Source organism: Daphnia pulex, chromosome 10 (assembly GCF_021134715.1).
Source record: "Daphnia pulex isolate KAP4 chromosome 10, ASM2113471v1".
NCBI classification, from domain to species: Eukaryota; Metazoa; Arthropoda; class Branchiopoda; order Diplostraca; family Daphniidae; genus Daphnia; species Daphnia pulex.
Window position 1 is genome coordinate 13,910,317 of NC_060026.1, and position 21,430 is coordinate 13,931,746.

A 21,430-nucleotide genomic window follows, 5' to 3' on the forward strand; every position below is an offset into this window, starting at 1 on the left:
TCTTATCTTTTGATTGTTCGCTGATTCAATCATCGACGATCAACGACTGACCGCTCAACGTTATTTTTACATTTAAATTTATCTCGTGAATCTATCGGACAACGTGAAGGCGTGAACAGCGTAGACACACAGCAACAAAAGAAATGGAAAAGTTCAGATGAATTTTTGGGGAGAAAAAAAGGCGAGTCAGTTTACTCAAAGCAAATGTTTTTGGCGCGCATTGATTCAAAAAGAAAAAGTAAAATTGAAAATCGAACATTTGCCATCGATTGAATTCAGACAAATGGAAACGGTCAGTGGCCTGAAATAGTTTTGATCCGCCATGTCCGCTGTTTCTATTTGCACAAAAGACTGGCCGAAAGTCGGTGCTTTACTTGATGACGTCCGCGTTTCTTTCTCATCACATAATGAGAAATTCCCGCGTGATATTACCGCCCATTGTGACACTGCGGCATCACGATTCTAAACGAGAGGAGAACTGCAGCAGTGCCACACGACCAGGGGGAACAAACGGGAGCGTGAGGTCTACGTGTCCACCAGCAAGGGGACGAGACGAAGGTGATTGGGTATGCAGCAGACCCCGGCACATCTGCCACACTCTCTCTGCTCTTTCGTTTGGTCCTACCTAATAGAATTTAGGGCCGCCAGGACCCATTTGGACCATGACGAATAATCTTCCGTTTCCCATTACGATGTTCAAACATTAACAAGAACCTGGATTGTATATTTGATTGCTGTTAGAACGCAGTCGCTAGGGAAGATTGTAATGTCGCCACCTTTTTTGTCCCGTACCAACACATTTTGTTTCTGTGTCACAATTTCCGATGAAAATAAGAGTCAAATTGAAGTTACGAAATCGCGAGAGAGTTTGAAAGGTGAACTAGAAGTCTACAAGTCAAAAGGTTCACGTGATATTCTTTTTCTACATTTCCATTTTTTCAAAGTTTACATGACGGCGACGGATCGCTTTGCGCAACTGCGAGTCGAAATTGACATTGCGGTAGAATATAGTGGAGACGAAATTTTAAAATTTTACCTTCTTTAAAGAATCATACGGCCACGAGAAATGAAATGGAAGACGCAACGAACAATGAGCTATCCTAGCTGGGATTCGTTTCGCCAGATCGAAATATGTCAGAAACATTTCAACCACAACCTCAGCTGTGATTGCGCCTAGCCGGAATTCAAGCCGAGCCTTTAATATTTACGTATATATTCTATTCTGGTCCATTTAAGTGTACCTGCGATACCATCCAACTTTTGAGCGATGACATTCGCACAAATCTGAAATATTGGTGCGGCTAGAAACTCTGAGTGTTCCGGTTTGAAAGGGTTTGAACTATGTCGCCCTTCCTTCCTCCTCCCACGTCGCGTGTAGTTCCGGCTATTGCCCAACGCTGAATGCGTACGCGGAATTGCGGATCGATGGAACGTGAAAGCTGGATGAAAGACCAAAAGTTCATGTCTACATCATGAGACCCTCCTCGTCTTTTTTTTCGTGAAAAATTACAAGAAATTAAAAATTTTCAGCAATTTCTTTTCTTTCCTTTTAAAACTTTTGAGTGGCAATTCGGCGACGCTTATGTCAAAGTTAGTATCGTTGATGTCCAAAAGTTACGAGAAATCACTGAAGGACATTGAAAAGTTATCGGACAAGTTATTTCATTCCCTTCAATTTTACCGAAAAGAAGAGAAACAGAAAAAAGATGAAATTCAACGTTAGTGGTGGTTAAACATTAAAAAAAAGTTATCAAGCCATAGCAACAAAATTGGCTTGATATTGTTGGAGCTCTTTTAAGGGAAATTCACCTTTAGCTGAGCCAATAACTTCTTCGACCGTTGAAAAACGAAATAAGAAGATTTACAGACTGTGTGCGATAGAAAAACGAAGTGCAAGGAGCCGCAAGGAGTGACGTTCCTACAACAGACGGGATCGGGATGTCTGTTGCTCTGCCAAGGAAAAAAAAAGGCGCAAATTCAATTACGACGCATCAGAGTAAAAGCAACGCGATCCTGCACGAAACTGCAGCCGGTGCAGATGTTGCTCAAAACAGCCCCTCCCAGTGATGGTTCCTGGTTGTTGTTTATGTATAAGTAAATATCAGACGCCCATAACACAAGGGCATAAGGAAAGCGGGCGAAATTCGCTGGGCCAAAGTGGAGAGTTGTAATTCCCATTAAAGGATCTCTCGGCTCAACAGATGCATAACCATTTCTGATTAATGGAAATGTATCCGACTAAAATTCAGCACAACCATCATCCAAGGTGTTGCTACGCTGTAATTCGCTTATTGCTCAATCGAAGGACAATGGCAATAAACGAGCTCATTTCAAAAAGTCTAGTTAGATTTGAGAAACTTACCTTCAAAACAGCTGCCAACGGACTGGGGGTAGTTAATGAGTGATGCCACAGGGCACAATCCATCAAGTCGCAATTCCTTTCATCATATTGCGACACAGTAAAGGTTTTGTCTCCTCACTTAATGGAAATCAAAGAAAATGTTTTAGTACCGTCATCAAAGGACTTTGTTAAGACTCTCATCATCGAATAATCACGAACGATACCAATCAGAACAGGCCGCAGTCATTATCAAAATAAGTCATTAGCCGACATTAATTGTGTCTATGGTTCTACAACAGTTGTTGATTGCAGTCGGTTGCTCATGAGGATGAGCTCTGCCCTGACAACATCACCCTTGTAATCTCAAACATTTAGTCTTAAACAACCAACTTTGTTTCAAATACAAAAGTATCTCAACTAAACTTTCTTATTCTTACCGTTTCTGTATCGCCAATATATAGTATAGTAGGAGAGATCGATCCGGAATAGACTCCATCGATCTTTCCTCGTGCAACAACAGGAGCAGCAGCTCATCGGATCGCCTGTGGTCTGTGCAGGACATTTGGGCGTCCGTCGCCAGGAAATTTAACGTCGCGAGATCAAATTCCGGTGGCCTGGGTCGATGATGGATCATCATGGACCAACGGTCAGACTGCCGACCAAGATCCCGAGGCTGGTGCTGGTCCACCTTTTTGTAGCTGCGCTCCTCACGGTCGAATCGTCGTCGACGTCGTTGTCATCGGCGCTGCTCCTCATCCCGGCAGATTCACAGCGTCCAGCGCCGATTTCTTCACGGCCGCCGTCATCCGACGAGGCGGCCGCCAACAGCATCGACACCTCCGACGATGAATGTGAGTCCTTCTCCCGCCTGTCCGTCCGTCTCTTTCACTCCTTTTGTTACACTCTCGGTGGGTGTCCAGCAGCAGCAGCAGCTGAGTGACTGGTCATATCGCTGGATGCGCCGGATTGTTGAAGGCGACACGACAGCAGGAAATGCGCGTCCATTTTCCATTCCATCCGCTCGCGACTGAATGGGCCGCATCTTCTGCTGGATGCGTCCCTTTTGATGAAGATGATCCAGCAGCTGTAGCGTCTCTGATCCTCGATTTCCAAATGGCCATTCACCTCCTTTCCCTTTCCTTCTAGCTTCCTGGAGAGGATTTAAAAAGTCCATATGATGACGCCATATTCCTAAGAAAATAAATTGATAAAAAACAATCAAAATTAATTCAAAATAGTTCCCGATAGTTCCTCGATAACATTCCATCATATCGCACTATGATGAGAAATAGACACAACAAATAAAATCCAATCCAATCCAAATAAGAAATGGATGGAAAAGATACAAGGAAAAGACTGCGTTCAAGAAGAAGAAGCACTGTGTTCGAGTGAATTTACGAAATTACATTCTGGAGGCTTTTTCGATCCCACTAGATCTGAAAGAATGTCATACAAAGAAAAGTATCACGCCTGGCCGAAATCACACCCATTGATCTCATCGCTGGCTCCCGCGTTCTGGGTGACCTTTTAAAAAATCGATGAGGTTTACTTCGTGTCTATGTTGTCGCACACAGAGTAAAAACTGCGAAAGAACGAACGATTTCCACAAAGTGTGCCCCTGCTGAATTATTGATTTCATCGTTGCTGTATAATTGTGTAACAGGAGTGGTCTAGTCAATTAAACATTTCCGATTTTTGAATGAACTTTTATGATCTTTCATAACCGATTACACGTTGAACTGACAGAAAAGCTCTAGATCTAGACCCAATCGATCGAATAAGTTATAATATACCATAAGTAGTAGTATCGACAATCTATCACTACAAAAGATGAATAATAGATCATCCAACAATGTCAAGTGAATGTTGTAACAATTCCAATAAAAAAATAAGAGCCGATCAATAAGGCACTGACACAGCAGATTGGCAGATATCCGAGACATAAGAAATCGTAAGAAATGCAAAACAGCGGACGGCTCCAGCACTGATTCGTGTTTGTCGGGAGAGCACGAACTACTTAGAAGTCAAGGATCTAGATGTTTGAGGATCTTTTATGTACAAAAATAAACTGAAAGTTGAAACTTGGGATGAATAAAGGACAACTAATGGAGTCATGCAGTCAAGTGGACATGTGTTGTCTCAATGTCTCGGTCTCCCAAGAAGATACTTTTGTGAGTAATCCTATTGATCACTTCCTTTAGAATTCTTTTTTAAAAGTCATTATTTAAATTTAAATGATTCAGACGTACGAAATTCCACTGAAAACGTATTGTCTCATCTAACTATATGCATAGACGTATTTGACTACTTTCAACAGGACCCAAAATGTAAATGAAGTTTAACGACTCGTCCATTGTTGTGCCATCACACGCTCATCATTCCTCATTACGAAAAATTAGGCAACTCTCTTACCTCACAGTCTAGCCCTTACAATCTACAACTTAATCTACATATAAAACTTAACAGAAATGAAAAACTTACTCGATCATAACTGCTATGTGGTCCAACTGATGGTCAACACAGACGTGAACACTGAACACGTGAATGAAAAAAGCGCGAAAATGTAACACACAGCTCCATCGACGAATCTCACAGGCCACAGCTCACAGGGCCCGTCCCTTCTATTCAATTCAACTGAAGCTGCGTTGCAATTCTAACAATGACAATGGTTAAATAATTTTTTTTTAGATGAATTTCAAAAATATTTTTTTTAATTGGATTAATTTACTGGCCATGATTCTATAGTAGTAATTCAATCAGAAATACTTTAAAATTAAAATTATTAATGTAATGATTCGAATAAAAACAAATTGCAACACTGCTCTGAATCACAGAATCAGAACTCCTCATTGTTAGTAATATAATTCGATGGACAGCATGTTGGTCATTTTCGCGCTTCTTTTTTCACGAGTATCACGACGAATGAACCAGATTGAGTAAGTTCTCCATTCCTAGCTTATATTTGTTGTTTGTTATCTTGCTTGTCAGTTGTCACTCCAAAATGATGTCCATCGTTCGACTCCCTCCCACACGCTTTTATCATTTAACTTGTTTTGCACTTTCCTAACATTCCCTCTTCGTCACTGTATGATTACCATCACGTCCAAAGGTCTTTGCTAAGCATTCGTCAGTAGGTAGAAGTGCTCGAGCCCTCCATTAAATTTTAATTTCAATTGCGTACTGTGGGTTGCGTTGTACGTTGCGTTGTACGTTCGATATGTCAATGTGTCCATGTCAACCTTTTGCGAGTTTTGTTGAAATCAAGTAAGATACCAAAAATAACGTTGGGTATGGTCATGAACGTCCAATTTCACTTGTTTCTATTTCCGTCCCACTATGGGGCTCTTTCACATCTGTTTTATTTAGCCGATTTATCTGGCAACGCAGCATGGCGCCGTCTTTTGGTAGGGCAAAAACGGGGAGAAGAAGGAGAATGGGAGGAATGGGAGGGAGGAGGGCGTCCTCCCATTCTCCCTCTTCTCCCGTTTTTGCCCTACCAAAAGACGGCGCCATGCTGCGTTGCCAGATAAATCGGCTAAATAAAACAGATGTGAAAGAGCCCTATACCTACATGTCGACCATTATTCGGTAATGCAAATTGTCTAGTGAAAGTGTAGGTGGATGTGGGTGTTTTCCATCAGGTCCAAATAAATTTTTTAGTAGATTTCTTTCCGGAAAGATGATACGAAATTTCATTTCCAATTCAAGTGAATGGCAACTCATAATCTTTCTTTTACTTCTATTCTGATGTAGAACGTACATGACAAAATTGATCTACTCCCACCATCTTTTCTCTTCATCTTTTATCGCCCTACTTGTTTATGTCGTATGTTTATGCATTGGATATTGTTGAGCTGCATTTGTTTTATTACGCTTATCGTTTCCATGGCACCGCCCAACTACAAACTACAAAGAGAAGAGAAGCAATGAATCCCCACCCTACCATCACCAGTAAACAAAGTCTTGTTCGATGTAGGGGCCCAACAGTTCAGATTGCGAAAGATTTTACGGTTTTATGATCTCGTCGAAATTTTACTGGCACAAGAGCAATGAATATTTATCTATTCTCTTGCTCTACGATGATGGAGAATCGAATGTTCTAGTCTGATACACCACATGCGTTGGATAATAAATCAACTTTGAATCTCCCCCTCCCATCAACGATCCCGCCTTATCTTTTATAAATTCCCCTCGATCGAATCGAATGGGAGGAACAAAAACAGAAATGAGAAATTCATGTTGCGTGGACGATACACTTTTCGTTCCTGATAGTTTTCGGTCGTGTCTGCATTTGTAATAAGGAAATATTTTAGGATCATTGTAAACACATTTTTAAACGCACAAACCTTGAAAGTTCGTCATCATCATCATCATCAGAAATGATGAGAGAAAATAGGTTCAGTCGTCCAAAACATTTTCAAAAAATTCTCTTATCTGTAACCCACAAAATCCCAACGATCCTTACAAAAATGTCTATAGAATCTCTGAAATCAATTAAGCAAGTGTGCAACTTTTGGGGGATCTGACCGCTCCATTAATCACTTTGATTTTGTTGTAACACCATTCGATGGATGATTGATGGTGGTGACGACGCCTGGCAATTTTCCAATCGATTCTGATTCTTTTCTTTTCAAATTTATTCCTTAGCCGTTAGATTGGAGAAGGTGTCGGTGTTGAGCGGCCGGACAGCCGAGTTGCCGTGTGACATTTCCCCACCGCCACTCGATTCCCTTTACCTCGTCCTGTGGTACAAGAACAACTCGGATTTCCCCATTTACAAGTAAGTCGAAGTCGCAAATTCATTTTCAACTTTTTCGTTGTCGCTTTAGCAATTGCACCGATTCGCTGATAATTCAATTGGCAAATTGCAGTAAAGAGTGTGGACAAATGATTGTGGAAATTGCCGTTGCGGCCAATGAAGTCAATTCAAAGTCTAACTTGACTGGTCAACGTGCGTATTTATGACGTTTGAAGTTCACGTCATAAACTGATGGACTAGCCATAGCACATGCGATTTCCCATTTGTGTGTCCCTGAACAGACACACAAGTTTGAAATCCATTTGCGTGAAAAATCAATTCCTGTCGTTACCAATCAAACATGTAATAGGAATCGAATGTGAATCTTCACTGAAGGAACAATATGCGTAATGTATTGTTGAATTAAACAGGTACGACGCTCGTCGTTCTCGGGAGAGTTACCGCCAACAACAGACGCAACACGACAGTCAGATGCTTTTGCTGCAACAACAACAGGAACAACAAGGACATCAGCAGCAGCAACAACAACAAACGTCGTCAATTGCTTCAACTGCCAGTCGAGTTCATTTCCAATTCGACAGTCACCCGGAGGCTCTTTTATTATTGAATAACGTCGGCGATCACGACGAGGGAATTTACCGGTGCCGAGTGGATTTTGGTCGGTCGCCAACTCGCAACGTCCTCGTCCAACTCACCGTCGTCGGTATAATTTCACATTTAAACTTGATTCTAACTTGAGGTTATTACAATTGTTCATGTTTCGTGTTGTCTGTGATCTATGCGACGCCCAAAGATTTGGTTCACTCCGATCTCGATCGATAGGAAGATGCGTGTCGTGTTATGTAAATGAGATGTTGTAGCAGAGGAAGGTTGGGGGGAGTTGTGTTTCACCATTAACATTTTGGAATCAAACAAGTCCTGTGACTCCCACTGGGAACAACAGGAATAATGAGTGGGGAGGATTATTCTTGTAGCGATCGATCCATTTTGGAGTGATGAAACAAAAGAGACAAAGGATTTTGCTAAATTGGCGACAAGATGGATGATTTTCAAAAGAATTGATTATTTGTATTTTTTCCTGTAATTGTTTGTTTAGTGCCGCCGGGAAAGATCCGCATCATCGAGGACAATCGCCAAGTCTCGTCCGTCATCGGCCCTTACGACGAAGGGGCTCAACTTTCGCTCAATTGCATCGTCACTGGAGGTGAATTACGTCGGCATTCATCAGTCCCGTTCGAGTCTTTGAGCTCAATGCGGGCATTGATTGCAGCAACTCGTTCACTCTGCTCATTCGTTTGCTGTTGTTGTCGGACGAGTCTCGATCAATTTCCGCCTCATCCGCACAAACGGACAAACGGAGACACGACACAACAATCAACGACTCGACGGGTTTCGGGTTACAATTCCATTGCGCTGATGATTTGTGTCTCATTTTCCCCGGTGATTGTCAACTGATGGATTTTATTTTCTGTTTTCTGTTTTGCACGAACGAAAACAGGTCGACCACGTCCGGAAGTGAGCTGGTGGTTGGACAACAAATTGGTAGATCACACGTACATTGGCACGTCGGAGAATGTCGTCCAGAATGTCCTGGTGATTCCGCAACTTCAACGCCACCACCTGCACGCCATTTTACGGTGCCAGGCGTCCAACTACTTTGGCGTCCGCAACAACACGCCGACCTACACGCCGTACCCGACCATCGCCCCTTACGTACAACAACCTCCGCATCACAGCCGACAACAACAACAGCAGCAGAGCACGATCGTCTCCAGCGTTCAACTCGATCTCAATCGTGAGTCATTATTCATCTTCTATCCCTTTTAGATTTTACCTTTTGAAATGATCGTCATATTTAAGTTGATGTCCGTTGCGCCCGAGTTGGTTCATTCGCGGACTTTAAGCCGATTGTCCATCAGAGCTCGTCTACATGACATAAATACCAAAGGGAACATCCTGGTCTCGTTGATCCCCCGTGTCATGAATAAAAAGTCCCGTCTAATCCGTTGCCGTCCGTCGTTTGATTCGACGATGATGGCCGTCGCTTTAGTCAAACATTGGGCCGGTGGATTTGATATGCGGATGGTGCGGTCAAGTCCCAGTAATAGCGACGAATTCCCACAACCACCAACAGGATGAAACGTCGTCCATTTTAAATTTAAAAATTTTTTCTTTCGAGTCGATAAATATTCACGGCCGACGTCCGTTCAAAGTCAAACGCCAACCGAATTCGCTCAAGAGGCAGCCGGAATCCACTGGTACATAAGAGGAGTGCCCTTTTCAGACATGCCAAAGGGCCATGGGCCAATATCGGACGCGTGACGTCAACTTAAGTGGCGATGGGCACGCGAATATCACCAACTTTTGTGCCCGGCGTGACAGACTCTTTGGATAAAATAGGAAAATCTGAAGGGGGATAGGGAAGCGCGTTTATAATATGCACAGACGACTGGCATGCGATATCATCCCCACGCAACGTAGCTACCGAACTGTATAGTCCATTGCATTATGTATCGTCGTCTGCCGTCGCATTTTGAAGGAGGTGCACCTCATAAAAAGATGAGCCGGAGCGACAGCGGCTGTTGTATCAATTGTATTTTACGGCGGATGCAACTGGGAAAGTTGAATAGGAAAACCGGAACAGCCACCGGGGCTTTTCAGAGTAAGGGGGGGGGGACAATTTTTATGGGAGCGACTTTGCTTGTATCCACACACTGGGCCTTTCGATATGAAATTTATATGCAAAACGACCGACGACACTTTTTGGCATTTGACACGCCACACGTTGGCACAGATACGGTGGCGCATGGCGTCCCCTTATCTTCACATGCCCAGCGCCTCTTTTCGTTGTGAATCTTTTGTGGAGAAGAAAAGGAGAATTCACCTCGGAGTTTGTTCGTTGATTTCTTTTTCTTTCTCTTTTTTTATTGGCCGCACTCGCATCTTCGCTGTGAATGCGCCACTGACTTCCCCCATCTCATCGGAAACACTTTTGGCACTCGACATGTCACGAGACCTGCACTTTTCTCGTTGACAATTCAAGTCCATGCACTGAATAAATATTCCATTTCAAATTGCTCTTTCTTTTTTAAAGAGAGAAGAACAACATTGTCGTCGCTTCCTTTTGGCAAAAAGGAAACGATAAAAGTAGAAATCCGAGTAAATATTTGAATGCGCATCGTACTCGGAGGGTCCTATTGTTTTTGTTGTTATTGTCATTCCCTTGGTATTTGTAGGATAAAACTTTCATTCATTCGTTCGTTCGAGGTAAAATAACTTTGGCAAAGAAATTCAAACAGAAGCAAAAGTGGCCCATTGTCTCCTAAAGTCGGCAGTTGTCGGCCATGAAACGACCCAATGGGCCATGTCGTCGTTTACCATTTTGAATTTGTCTTGTCCTACGATTTAACAAATGAAGTAAACTGCTGACGTAACCGTTAATAGCCGCAATTGAATAGACGAAAAAGAAAATACAAAATAGAAGGAAGAATGGTGACCGCATAAAAGCGTCGGCCAACGTCATAACTTTTTCACGTCATTCGCATTCCAAAGAGCTGAATCGATAATTCGGATTTAATCAAATTTCATTTCGATGCAAATTTCAAAAATTCTTTTCTCGACTGATATTGATCTGATATTAATTTGATCAGATTCAAACTACGGTATAGTAAAAGTAACGATGATAATATTACTGCAAGAACTTGAAGCGAATAAAATTATTGCCGGACCAGAGTCAACGGGAAAAAGTTTTTTTCCGAAACGTCCATCGCGCCAAAGTTGTTGGAATGGCGCGAGGAGGAAAAGTGATGACGACGCCATGGATCAAGGCGTCCGCCAAGTTTCCGTGGCCGAACATTGCAATGCAACTGCGGTCGGCGAAAAAAAAGGGAAAAAGGAAGAAATCCATCGCTCATTGGCGTGATCCTTGGATGTGATTTGCTGCAAGTGGGTTGTAAAGTTATTTCAGGTCGGATGAGCCGAGCGGATGACGTCCAGCCAAAGTTTTGGTGTTGGGAACAACCCACACAACTCGGCTGTGGTGAATAGTCATTATATAGTGATTAGTTTTAAGTTTATTTGTTTGATCTTTTTCTGTAAAATAATGACGAAAAAGGATAAGAAAACGAAAAGTAAAATTCAAGAAAATGAAAATGAAGCAGATGCGCCTTTCATCAAATGTCTAATCCTTGCCGTTGTCGCTCCTAGACGCTGGTTTCTGCTTAATTATGGGTGCAACATTTCTTTTAATTTGGGATAAGAAACTTGTCTAATAACTCCTATAATCAATCAACTTTCACTTGGGAAAAAAGATTATCGCCACAGCAGATTCGGCGTGAAACTCATCAAAAGATAAATCGTCGTTTGCGGATTTCCTTGACCAATCATTGCGCCTAGCCGATAAAATCTTAACTGGTACACGCCGTTATTTGTGGCGATTGCTGACGACGATTGGGTATGAAGGACGACGACGATGTTTTCCTCTTGTGGAAAGGAAATGGCCGAGTAAGAGGAGCTCAGTGGTTTGGACAGGCTCACGGGTCGATAAGCGGATAGGACCTTCGCTAAGAGGCTTTATTCAACTGAAATGATGTTGGAGATCAACTAATAGGCTTTCACCGTCCTCGTCATCGCACGTTTTATATCCTGTTCACATTCTGAGACTTGCCCAGGCCAAAATCAATTGGAAAATTTAAATTGCCATTTTGATTCGATTCCGTGAAATGATTTTTAGTTTGACATTCACCGATCGCCTTTTGTTTTTTGATTGGCAGTGAGGCCGGTATGGGTGGCCATCAGTGGAACAGAGAAGCCTCTCTCAGCCGGAAAATCCTACACGATCGAATGCGCCACTGGCGGATCCCGTCCTTCGGCCAACATTCACTGGTACCTGCACTCGATCCAGCAACAAGCCGCAACGGAACGGGTAAGATTATCGTCCATCCAATTTTTCCTGCCTTTTCCTGGTCCATCCAATTTCTTAATTGCAACAGCAACGACAGTTATAACGAGAGAAATTCACCTTGTCGCTTCAAATCTCATAAGAAGAAGAAGAGACGAGATTACATCCGACCGGATTTGGCGATCCGAATTATTACCATTTCCATCCACCCAAATCCGCACGTGACTGGAATGATGAAAACATTTTTCTCGTTTCTTTTTCTTTTTCCCTTTAGGTGACGATGGACGGGCGCAACACGACGAGCACATTGAAGTTGATTCCGTCGGCCAAGGATCACGATGCCGAATTGATCTGCTCCGCCTTCAATCCGGTAATGATTCCGGCCTCCAGTCGCAACGTCAGCAGCAGAGGCGACAACGAGGAAAATCATTTGGTGGCCAGGATTTTGTCGTTCCCGTCGTCGGTGGAGACTCGAAGAAAACTTGTCGTCCATTGTAAGAACCAACTTTCGTTTTTCTTCTTCCTTTTTTCTTTTAGTTTTTTAAGTTTTTTACACCGATCCACTTCCGCCCACTTCCTCTCAACACAAAGACACTCATCCTGATGACGACGACGACGACGACTGGCGATGATGAGATTTTCAATAATGGAATGGGACAGCGTCGTGGGAAATGGCGCCGGATTCTTTTCTTTTTCGTGAGGGAGTTTCATTTTTTCCGTCTTCGTCCGTCTCCATTCATCCGCTAAAGGGAAAGGGGAAATCCAATCCCGCGACACACCAGGGGAGGGAACAAGATGTGGTGGCGTCTTTTGGATGATGTGAACTGGTTGCAACATCAGACGACATCCAGCAGGGATTCGTGTAGCAGAACGCGGACGAGGAAATGTGCCGGAAATGGGAACTGCGGGAAATCCCAATCGGCGGGGATCCTGGCGCAGGGCAAATTCCGATACTAATAACTTTTTTGTTCCGTGTTGGGAGGATCGTCTTATCTTTATGAGCTGCGTCGGCGTTTTGACGCTAATTCCACGTCCGCCGTCCGTCGAATCATTCAAAAACGAATTATGCGCCCAAAAGGATCGAATGGCCAGCAGCTGCAGGACGGGATAAATCTGATCCTGATGCTGATCAAAGTTGCCAGGGATTAACGAATTATTTGCTGCCGCTCGTTTCCAAATGTCTCAATGACTCGGTGCTTGTACGTGTCTGCCGTTATGTAATTGCAACTGGATCGATTGGATGAACGGACGTTATAGGTTGCAAGAAATCGGGAAATTGGCGAGGGTCGGCCGGAAGGCGGAGGAAATGAGGAGCCAGTCGTCGTCGTGTGATTCGATTGCTCCTGCAACAAAAACGTCAACCTGCCAGTCTCTTTGACACGACCACCAAAGTAAAGTCTCGACAAACCGAAAAAGAAAAAGGAGAAAAAAGGAGAAGAAAATGAATTGAAAGAAACTGGTGGGGCGACGACGACATTTATTGCAACAACAAACAGCCAAATGGCGTTGTGTTTCTCACGTACTTGATGGATCGATAAACAAAAAGGAGCGCCAAGGACTGGCAGATCCTCTCGTCTTTCCCATTTTATTCGTTTAGTCTTTGGGTGACAAACAAAACAAGAGACGATGACAAAGTAGGAAAAAATAGAACAAACAAAATGGGACGACGAGGATTTTCTGTTCGAGGACGAGGGTGGCGGGGGCCCAAAAAATCGGGTCGGTCGTGCGTCACCGGAATCCCGCCGTTTCCTAAAAGATTTCACAGCGTACGAAAAAGGAAAATCTTCTGCAACTCCGCAGTGTCGCAGCGTCGGCATGGCGGCATCTGCTGCGACAAACGGACGATTAAACCTCCGTCGGTTTCATTTTAATCAAATGCGATCAAATGCCGTTGATCAAGAAAATGAACGAAAGAATTCCCGTGGCAGAAACCCAAACATTTTCACCTCCAATCCCAACCGCTGGATGGAATGGCCATTGACTTTTCAAGAAGAATTGCGCCGATGGATAAAATCCGATGCCATTCCCATCCGTCAGCTGATGATGTCGACGTCGATAATAAGCGAAGCGTCTCTGATGACGGGCAAGGCCCTCCGGCACTGCCACCGCCGCTCCTTGGCTCCCGCATTGACTGGATGCTGCCATGTTCTCTATTACATTTCGGGCTGAGCCTTTGTATATTGTCCCGTGTCTCTGTGTCTCTGCTGTGTGTGTCTGTGGGTAATGCGCGTGTGATTGGCTCTCGGCGTCGTCGTCTTCCCACTCACAGCACAGCGGCGGCTCTCAGCCGTCGACGGCGCATCACGTCGCGTCTTCACAGTCGACGACGACGGTCTTTTTTATTTCATCTTTTGGCCCGGATTCTCTTGCGGCGGCGGCGGAAGCAAAAAGCAGCAGCACTCCAATTAGGACAATCTTCCGATCCTTTCGGCGTCGGAATTTCCTTTTTTCTTCTTTTCTTTTTCCCGGTGGATTTTTTTCTTCTTTCGTTTTCTTCCGTTCTGAGGTTTGGAGTCTCTTTCATCCGATTAATCTTCCGGGTGACGATTGTCAATCCTTTAATAACCGGATCTTCCTTTTTTCCGACTAAAAATGCAAATTGGCGATTTTAAAATTCTTTTGTTTCCCCCCGTGTCAAATGTCAGTTGCTCCGACGGCGGAACTGGAACTGGGCCGCAACTTGAAACCGGATTCAATTGTCGAGGGCAACGACGTCTATTTCGAGTGTCGCATTCGCTGCAATCCGCCGCCGCATCGGATCCTGTGGACTCACGAGGTGAGTGGATGAATTCTTCCTCGTTTTTCTTTTGCATATTCATCGCGGCGGTTGTTATTTTTTATTGGCGCCCCTATTAAAACGCGTATCGATCCTCTCGAGTTGCTTGTTGCTGGTGGCAAAAGGAAAACGTGAAAAATAGACGCCGACATTCGAATGAAAAGATTTTGCCATTCAAAGGAAATTGGAAATTTTGTTTCCCCTTTTCTGTTCCGCTGAACCGCAAAAGGATCTTGTTATTATTCGAATCGAGTCGCTCCTTCTCCGTGTACAACAAACAACGGAGATGTTTTTCTTTCCTCTTTTTTATTATTTGCTGGTTGGGTTCTGGATGGGATAATAATAAAAGCGATGCAATGCACTGGGAATACCTCAGTTTTGCCGTTCCATTAAAATCGAATTTAATTGGATGTTACCTTTTATACTGCGTCTTTTGTACCGCGTGAACTTTGAATTTCTTGTCGTTACAAAAATAGTCGAAAAGTGCAAGGAATCTGAGTTGAGTCTAAAAAAAATTTTTTCTTTTGTCACTTTTAATTGAAATGATGATTTAGATTACTAGATTAGCAAATGAATTAGTTTTCCGTAAAATGTTATGTTATGTTATCTCTACTAATGAATCCTACAGGGTCAAAATGTGCGTGAAAATTCATCCGCCGGGGTCCTCATGGTGGAGCAAAGTTTAGTCATCCGGCGTGTCTCTCGTTTGCATTCCGGCCGCTACTCCTGCACGGCCATCAACACCGAAGGCACCGGACTCAGCAACACCGTCCAACTTCGCGTCATGTGTAAGTGGCAGCACCCGATCAAATTCAATCGCCTCTCTTTTATTGATCGATTGTCAAATTGCAGATCAGCCGATTTGCCGGCCCAATCAGAAATTTCTCTACGGGGTGGCCAAACAGGAGACGGCCGTCGTCCGATGCCAAACTGACGCCATTCCGCCGGTAAATAAATTATTGGATATTTCAAATCTACACGAATGAAATTATTTTAAATAAAATGAATTTTTCAATTTGGAACGACAGGCGAATTCGCACCGATGGGCGTTTAACACGTCGTCGTCGTCGTCCGAGATGACCGAACTGACCGTCAATCCGACACTTATGACGCAACTGATCAACACCCACACCGAGGTGGTACGTCAATTTCTCGCAGAATTTCATTTTGAAATTTTCTATGGCAATTTAAAAATGTGGCGGGGAATTATCGATCGGATGGAAACAATTCCAATTGGAGAAAGTACAGGCGTCGAAGATTCCGCCACATCCATTGATCGATCAAAATACTAAAATTCCCATTTGATTCTGGAAGTTGTTCTCGTTCCCATCGCTCTTCTCATCGGTTTTTCAAAGTGATTGAAAAATGGCGCCCAATTTGCCGTCGTCAATTTCTCGCGATGTGAATTGATTCGCTCGTGTCGATTTGCATAATGGAAATCCATCCACTGGAATGCGTTTCGATTGCCATCGGCGCGTCTATCCATCACCGAAATGAGTTTCCATTTTATTGATTCCCGCGTTTGTCGCATTTCGATTTCTTCATGACGGAACCAACGAACCAACGAACGAGCGGCTGATGGGCGTGGGGCAACAACAAAAGACGAAAAGAGGCCGCGACGGATCACAGTGGCCCAGATGGACTTGTGTCAAAACCTTCAATCGCATTTACATTCGCAATCCGCCACACTCCCCCCATCAATATCCGGCAACCCTTTCGACATTATCCCAGTCACGTAAATGCGCAGCCGGAAATGTGTCTGCTGGCCTCGTCGTCCGTCTTTTTCTATGACCGAGGCCGCGCATTGAGCAGCGACGTCTGAAATCTCATCTGAAGAGACTCTGTGCAGCGCTGGGATTTGTTGATCCCTTTCCTGACCATCACGTTATTACATCGTCCCAATGCTCCCCAAGGAGCGTCCACTGATTCTTCATCCAACTTATTCATTCAGCCGAGCGACCGCACCCAATGAAGGGGAGGAGAATATCAGACGGACATTTTTTGTATCGAGATTTATTGGGAAAAGAGACGGGCAAACAAAGTCCATTTCAATCATTTTCGGGTGTTCCGGTCAGCAGTCAGTTGATTTATTTTTCTTGTACCAGCCATTTCCATCCGCCCATAAAATTTATATTTTAAAAGCTGAAACCAATTTCCCTGAAAGCAAGTGGTGCGTGAACAATCCGGAAGAAGAAAAACATATTTTGCCTAATCCCATGTGACTATATCTTTATCTATTAAATTGGACATTGTTTTTTCTATGCCATTAAACTTGATGTCAAACACATTCAAATGAAACGTATACAATTCTACGCCAATTGCAGGAAGGTGCTGACGAGGTGGTGCAGCAGGGCAGCGTCTTCTCCTATTCGCCGCAATCGGACCGGGACTACGGGAGTCTCCTCTGCTGGGCCCGCAACGACATTGGCGAACAGCGCGATCCTTGCGTCTACCGCATCTTCCTCGGAGTGCGACCCGATCCGCCGACCAACTGCTCGGTCGTCAACCAAACGGCCGACGCCATCGAAGTTTGGTGTCGGCCGGGATTCGACGGCGGCCAGTCGCAACAATTTCAGTTCGAAATCTTCGACACGCAATCGGCCGTTCTCCTCTACAACAAATCCGGACGCTATCCGCATCTGCGGGTCGGCAACTTGGAGTCTGGCCTCAAACTTTTCATCCAAGTCTCGGCGTTCAATCCGCGCGGCAGGTCCGCCCTCGTCCCGTTGGAGGCGTACACCATCAAAATCGCCGACAAACAAACAGGTGAATGAAACAATCGAAACAATGAAACATTTGGCCGTTATTTGGCAGATTAGCGCTCCCAAATTATATCGATCACGCGATCTCCAGCAGATTTCTGCGAACCGAAACTTCAATATTTATATAGTTGCCTTTCCCGCTTCCGCCCGCAGTCATTCCGGCTGACTTTCTTGGTCTCGCAAGTTTGACAGCTCAAGTTGGGTGAGGCTGGAAAAGAGTTGAGTGGCAAAGTGCCAACTCAACTTGTCTTTGACTGTGTTGCATGATGAAACATGATCAAATGCCTTTGCCGGAGTAATTCCGCCGGGGGTTTCCTTCCATAAATATTGCGGTTTCTGCCGCCTCCGCCTCTGCCGGTGACTTGCACGAGATGAGATGGACGTCGGGAGGCATCAGCCAATTCAGCCCAGCACTTTGGAATAGGGGCGGCACTTTCAACAACCTCAAAGTGCCATTTGCTGCTGTTAAGGTTCTTTAGTTCAGACGTCCTCTACAATATTCTCAGCTGCTGGAGGGAAACTTTACCTTTTAAGATTTCCCACGAGACTCCCTACAACTTCTTTTGTGGAGCGCATCCGCCATTCAGTTCTCATCCGGACCAGTTTGTTTCATCCCTTTTCAAAATGTCACCGGGCTGGAGGAATTCACAACCAAAAACGGAGACTCCCTTTCCTTGATGCTTCTCATCACCAATTCATTCCGGTTTCGTCATGTTTCCATTTTGTTGTTTATTCCAGTCATAATGGAAACGACGGATCTGGGATCGGTCCTGGGCATCGCCAGCGGCGTCTCCGCCTCGGTCCTGATGATTTGCATCGCCATCGGTTTGACGGCCAGATTTCGCCATCAACAAAGTCATCAAAACCATCCGACCCGTCAACATCCGCACGGCAGCAACAACATCCGAGAAGACAAAACCGCCGTGAAATCGACCAGTCATCACCGTCCAAACGACCCGGACATGAATCCCGACATTCTCATCAACGGCCATTCCGGTAATTGTTGGGAAATCTATTGTCCATCCATCCAGTCGATAAGGAATTCAATTTCAATTACATTGTGCCCAATAAACAGCGCAGGAAGAGCAACTGGCGCATCAACCAGAATTAGCCACACAATGGAATCACCGGAATAACAATTCCGCAGTGGGCCAGCAGCCACGGATGACCACCGACCGCACCTTCTCGTCTTATAACGGCCATCATCATCCATCGCCTCATTACATTTCGTCGGCGGCTGTTGGTGCCAACGCCATCGAGGTCGTCACCATCAAAACGCCGCACCGACAGAATGAAATTCCTGAAACTTCCATTTGACTTCCGTTGGAAGTACTATGAGGCGCGAATCGGATGTCGGGTATAGACAAAATATTGACCAATTCTAATCTCTCAATTTTAAAAATCGTCTCCTTTTCCTTCAATATCACATGCTCCAAACATGATACGTTTTCATTTATTGCCTGTACATATTTACGTGTAATTGTAAAATATTTTAAATTACATTCGACATTCGAATTATTTATATTGCCCTTACTCTGTGAACTGTGATGGTTAATCTTATGATTGATATAATAGGATAAGATTGCTCGAAAGATTCATGTATCTCATCTCATATATACTACTCCGGATGGAACACTAAATAAGTCGTATGTTTTCTTGATGTTATTCAAATGGCCAAATTGATTTACATATTTTTTCTTTTCCTGTTCGCTATTACAAAATTACATGACCGGCATATGAATATGCAGAATAATAAAATCGGCTTTCAATGGCAGGACAGCCATTCTTTAGTACTTTTATCCGTTACAACTAGTATGGTATTTTCTTGTAAACGACGTCACACGTTTAGAGGAGGAAGGGAAGTAGCTACTTTTTGTAACGATTGAAAATTACGGGAGGGGTAGGAAATTGGACGGAATGAAAAAAGAGGAAATGGAAGGCAAAGCGTGAAAAATTTATTTTATTTTTAATAAAGGGAAGGGGTCTGAAAAAAAAGTTACCGTTTTTTAGGGAGATGGTACGATAAACTTTTGACAACGTGACGAGGTGGGAACTCAAAAATTGTCCAAACTGCGTTACACCTCGTCCCATATCCAAAACGAAAACTTTGGTCTCACATTTTCTTTGATTGTAAATCACCGGTAATATTTATTTTGATTACATTAATACAATTTAACAAAACAGAACAAAAGCAAATTACGTTTGCCTAGAATTATGATGCGACGGTGACGTTATCACGTTGGAAATCGACAAGAATGTGAGTGTTAAGTAATTTTGATTGATAATCGATTATCTTGTATCGAAGATTAACCAGTCCGTCTGTTTTGAAACGATTGAAACCTTCCTTCATGACGTCGAGCCGGTTGGGACTGGGCACAGCTCTTTTGTGCGACTGCATCTTGTAGTGAACGAGGACGGACGACTGGCCGTTAAACGGCCTGACGACTTTCAGATGTTGCGAGACGACGCGGTGATAAAAGTTTTCATCCTCGCCGCCCCAACCCCAGAAAGAATTGGCCAATCCGTTGATCCGTCCGAAATCATCCGCCGATATGGCGGTCACGGCCCCGAAAAAGCCCTCGCCAACCGACCTGTAATTATTCATTTCCATCTGAATTAATATTTAAATAATTATTAACAAGCAATTTACGAATAATTCTTGAAATAATCCAGGGCAAATGCCATTTGGCGAGGCTTTCCGACTTCCGGACAGGTGTAAGGATTGCCGTCGTGTTCCGGCAGCATGTCAACGTCGTGTAAGATAAAACAATCGAATGTTTCATTTAATAACTGAGCTTCTTTGAAGCCAACGTTCATCAACATCCCTCGGTTGAATGGCAAACCGTCTATTAAAAGTAACTCATTAGCCATTTTTAAAAATTACTCTAGTAATTTTACTATTATACCAGACTGTTCGACGACGATGATGATGTAATCGAGTTGCTTCCGCTGGAGGAACGGATGCATGTAGCGCAGGAAAACGGTCAAATGATCTTTCCGGTCGCGCACCGGAACGACGATGGCCACTTTGTGCGGTGAACGGCAATTCTCCGGCTGATACCTTCCGCCCATTTTCAATCCGGCCGCTTCCATCTTCGATTCGACTGTCATTTGATCCTCTTGAAGGATGGCGGCCATCGCCTCCGAAGACAAATTTGTCCATCCAGCTGTTCAATTAACAATTTACGATTTGTCACTGATAAAAGTGAAGTTGAAGCATCGCTTACTAAGTTTAGGTGAAACCTGCGGACACGGTTGCTGGGCTATTTGCCCATCAGGATGGCCATTCGATTGAGCTGTCTGTGAACTAGGATCTTCGGGGTGGAAGATGGACGAAGTTGTGACACCATTGACAGCAGCATTTGACGTGTAATGAGCGTAGAAATAAAATGACACGGCCAATAACAGAAAACTGGAAATGACAGCACGGGAAATGCTCATCGAAATGAAGTGCGGGCTTCTTGGCAACATGCTGACACACGACTAAACTATACCATAAAATACCAACAGCAACCAGTCAAGGGCAAAAGAACTTACAATATTTTTACTTTTTACTTTTTTTTTTCTCCAGACCGAAAAAATTGCTCAAGCTCAGAATGCCCTTCACGCGTACCTATACTGCATAGTTATAACGAAATAAATGCATGGTTGGATGAGCCAAAAAGGGCTGCAATGTGAGCGATGATGAATAGTATATTCGCCCTCCGGGTCAATACCCTGGGTGTTATGCCCGTCGTCCAGTACATATTTTCACAAGGTTCAGCAGTCTATAACGGTGTTTCTGGAAGCTCAAGGCGAATAAATGTGTACCTGCAATCCTGCATCGTTAGTAATTCCTTTTTTAATTTTTGACGGGTCCAGTAAATAACCCGCCAAAAATTTCAAATTTATT

General features: G+C 43.9%; 2 protein-coding genes across 5 annotated transcripts; one reads left to right on the forward strand and one right to left on the reverse strand.

Moving 5' to 3' along the window:
- Nucleotides 1-2,802: 2,802 nt before the first annotated feature.
- On the forward strand, nt 2,803-19,312 carry LOC124203777 (synaptogenesis protein syg-2-like). Of its 4 annotated transcripts, none has more exons than XM_046600622.1 (14): nt 2,803-3,192; nt 6,989-7,121; nt 7,511-7,803; nt 8,197-8,304; nt 8,599-8,895; nt 11,873-12,024; nt 12,275-12,494; nt 14,646-14,776; nt 15,405-15,564; nt 15,629-15,723; nt 15,805-15,915; nt 17,101-17,542; nt 18,277-18,534; nt 18,614-19,312. In XM_046600622.1, exons 1-14 carry the CDS (start codon nt 2,964-2,966, stop codon nt 18,853-18,855), a joined length of 2,871 nt encoding a protein of 956 aa, XP_046456578.1. In that variant the 5' UTR covers nt 2,803-2,963; the 3' UTR covers nt 18,856-19,312. The 4 variants fall into 4 exon arrangements, with proteins under 4 accessions (XP_046456578.1, XP_046456579.1, XP_046456580.1 ...); XM_046600623.1 differs by having other exon boundaries at nt 15,805-15,912; XM_046600624.1 differs by having other exon boundaries at nt 2,809-3,192; nt 18,619-18,807.
- Nucleotides 19,227-21,310, reverse strand: LOC124203779 (beta-1,4-galactosyltransferase 1-like). The gene is made up of 4 exons (XM_046600626.1): nt 20,766-21,310; nt 20,445-20,705; nt 20,189-20,384; nt 19,227-20,129 (listed from the first exon to the last, which is right to left on the reverse strand). The coding sequence occupies exons 1-4, from the start codon at nt 21,007-21,009 to the stop codon at nt 19,751-19,753; spliced, it is 1,080 nt and encodes a 359-aa protein (XP_046456582.1). The 5' UTR covers nt 21,010-21,310; the 3' UTR covers nt 19,227-19,750.
- Between the last annotated feature and the right edge of the window lie 120 nt (nt 21,311-21,430).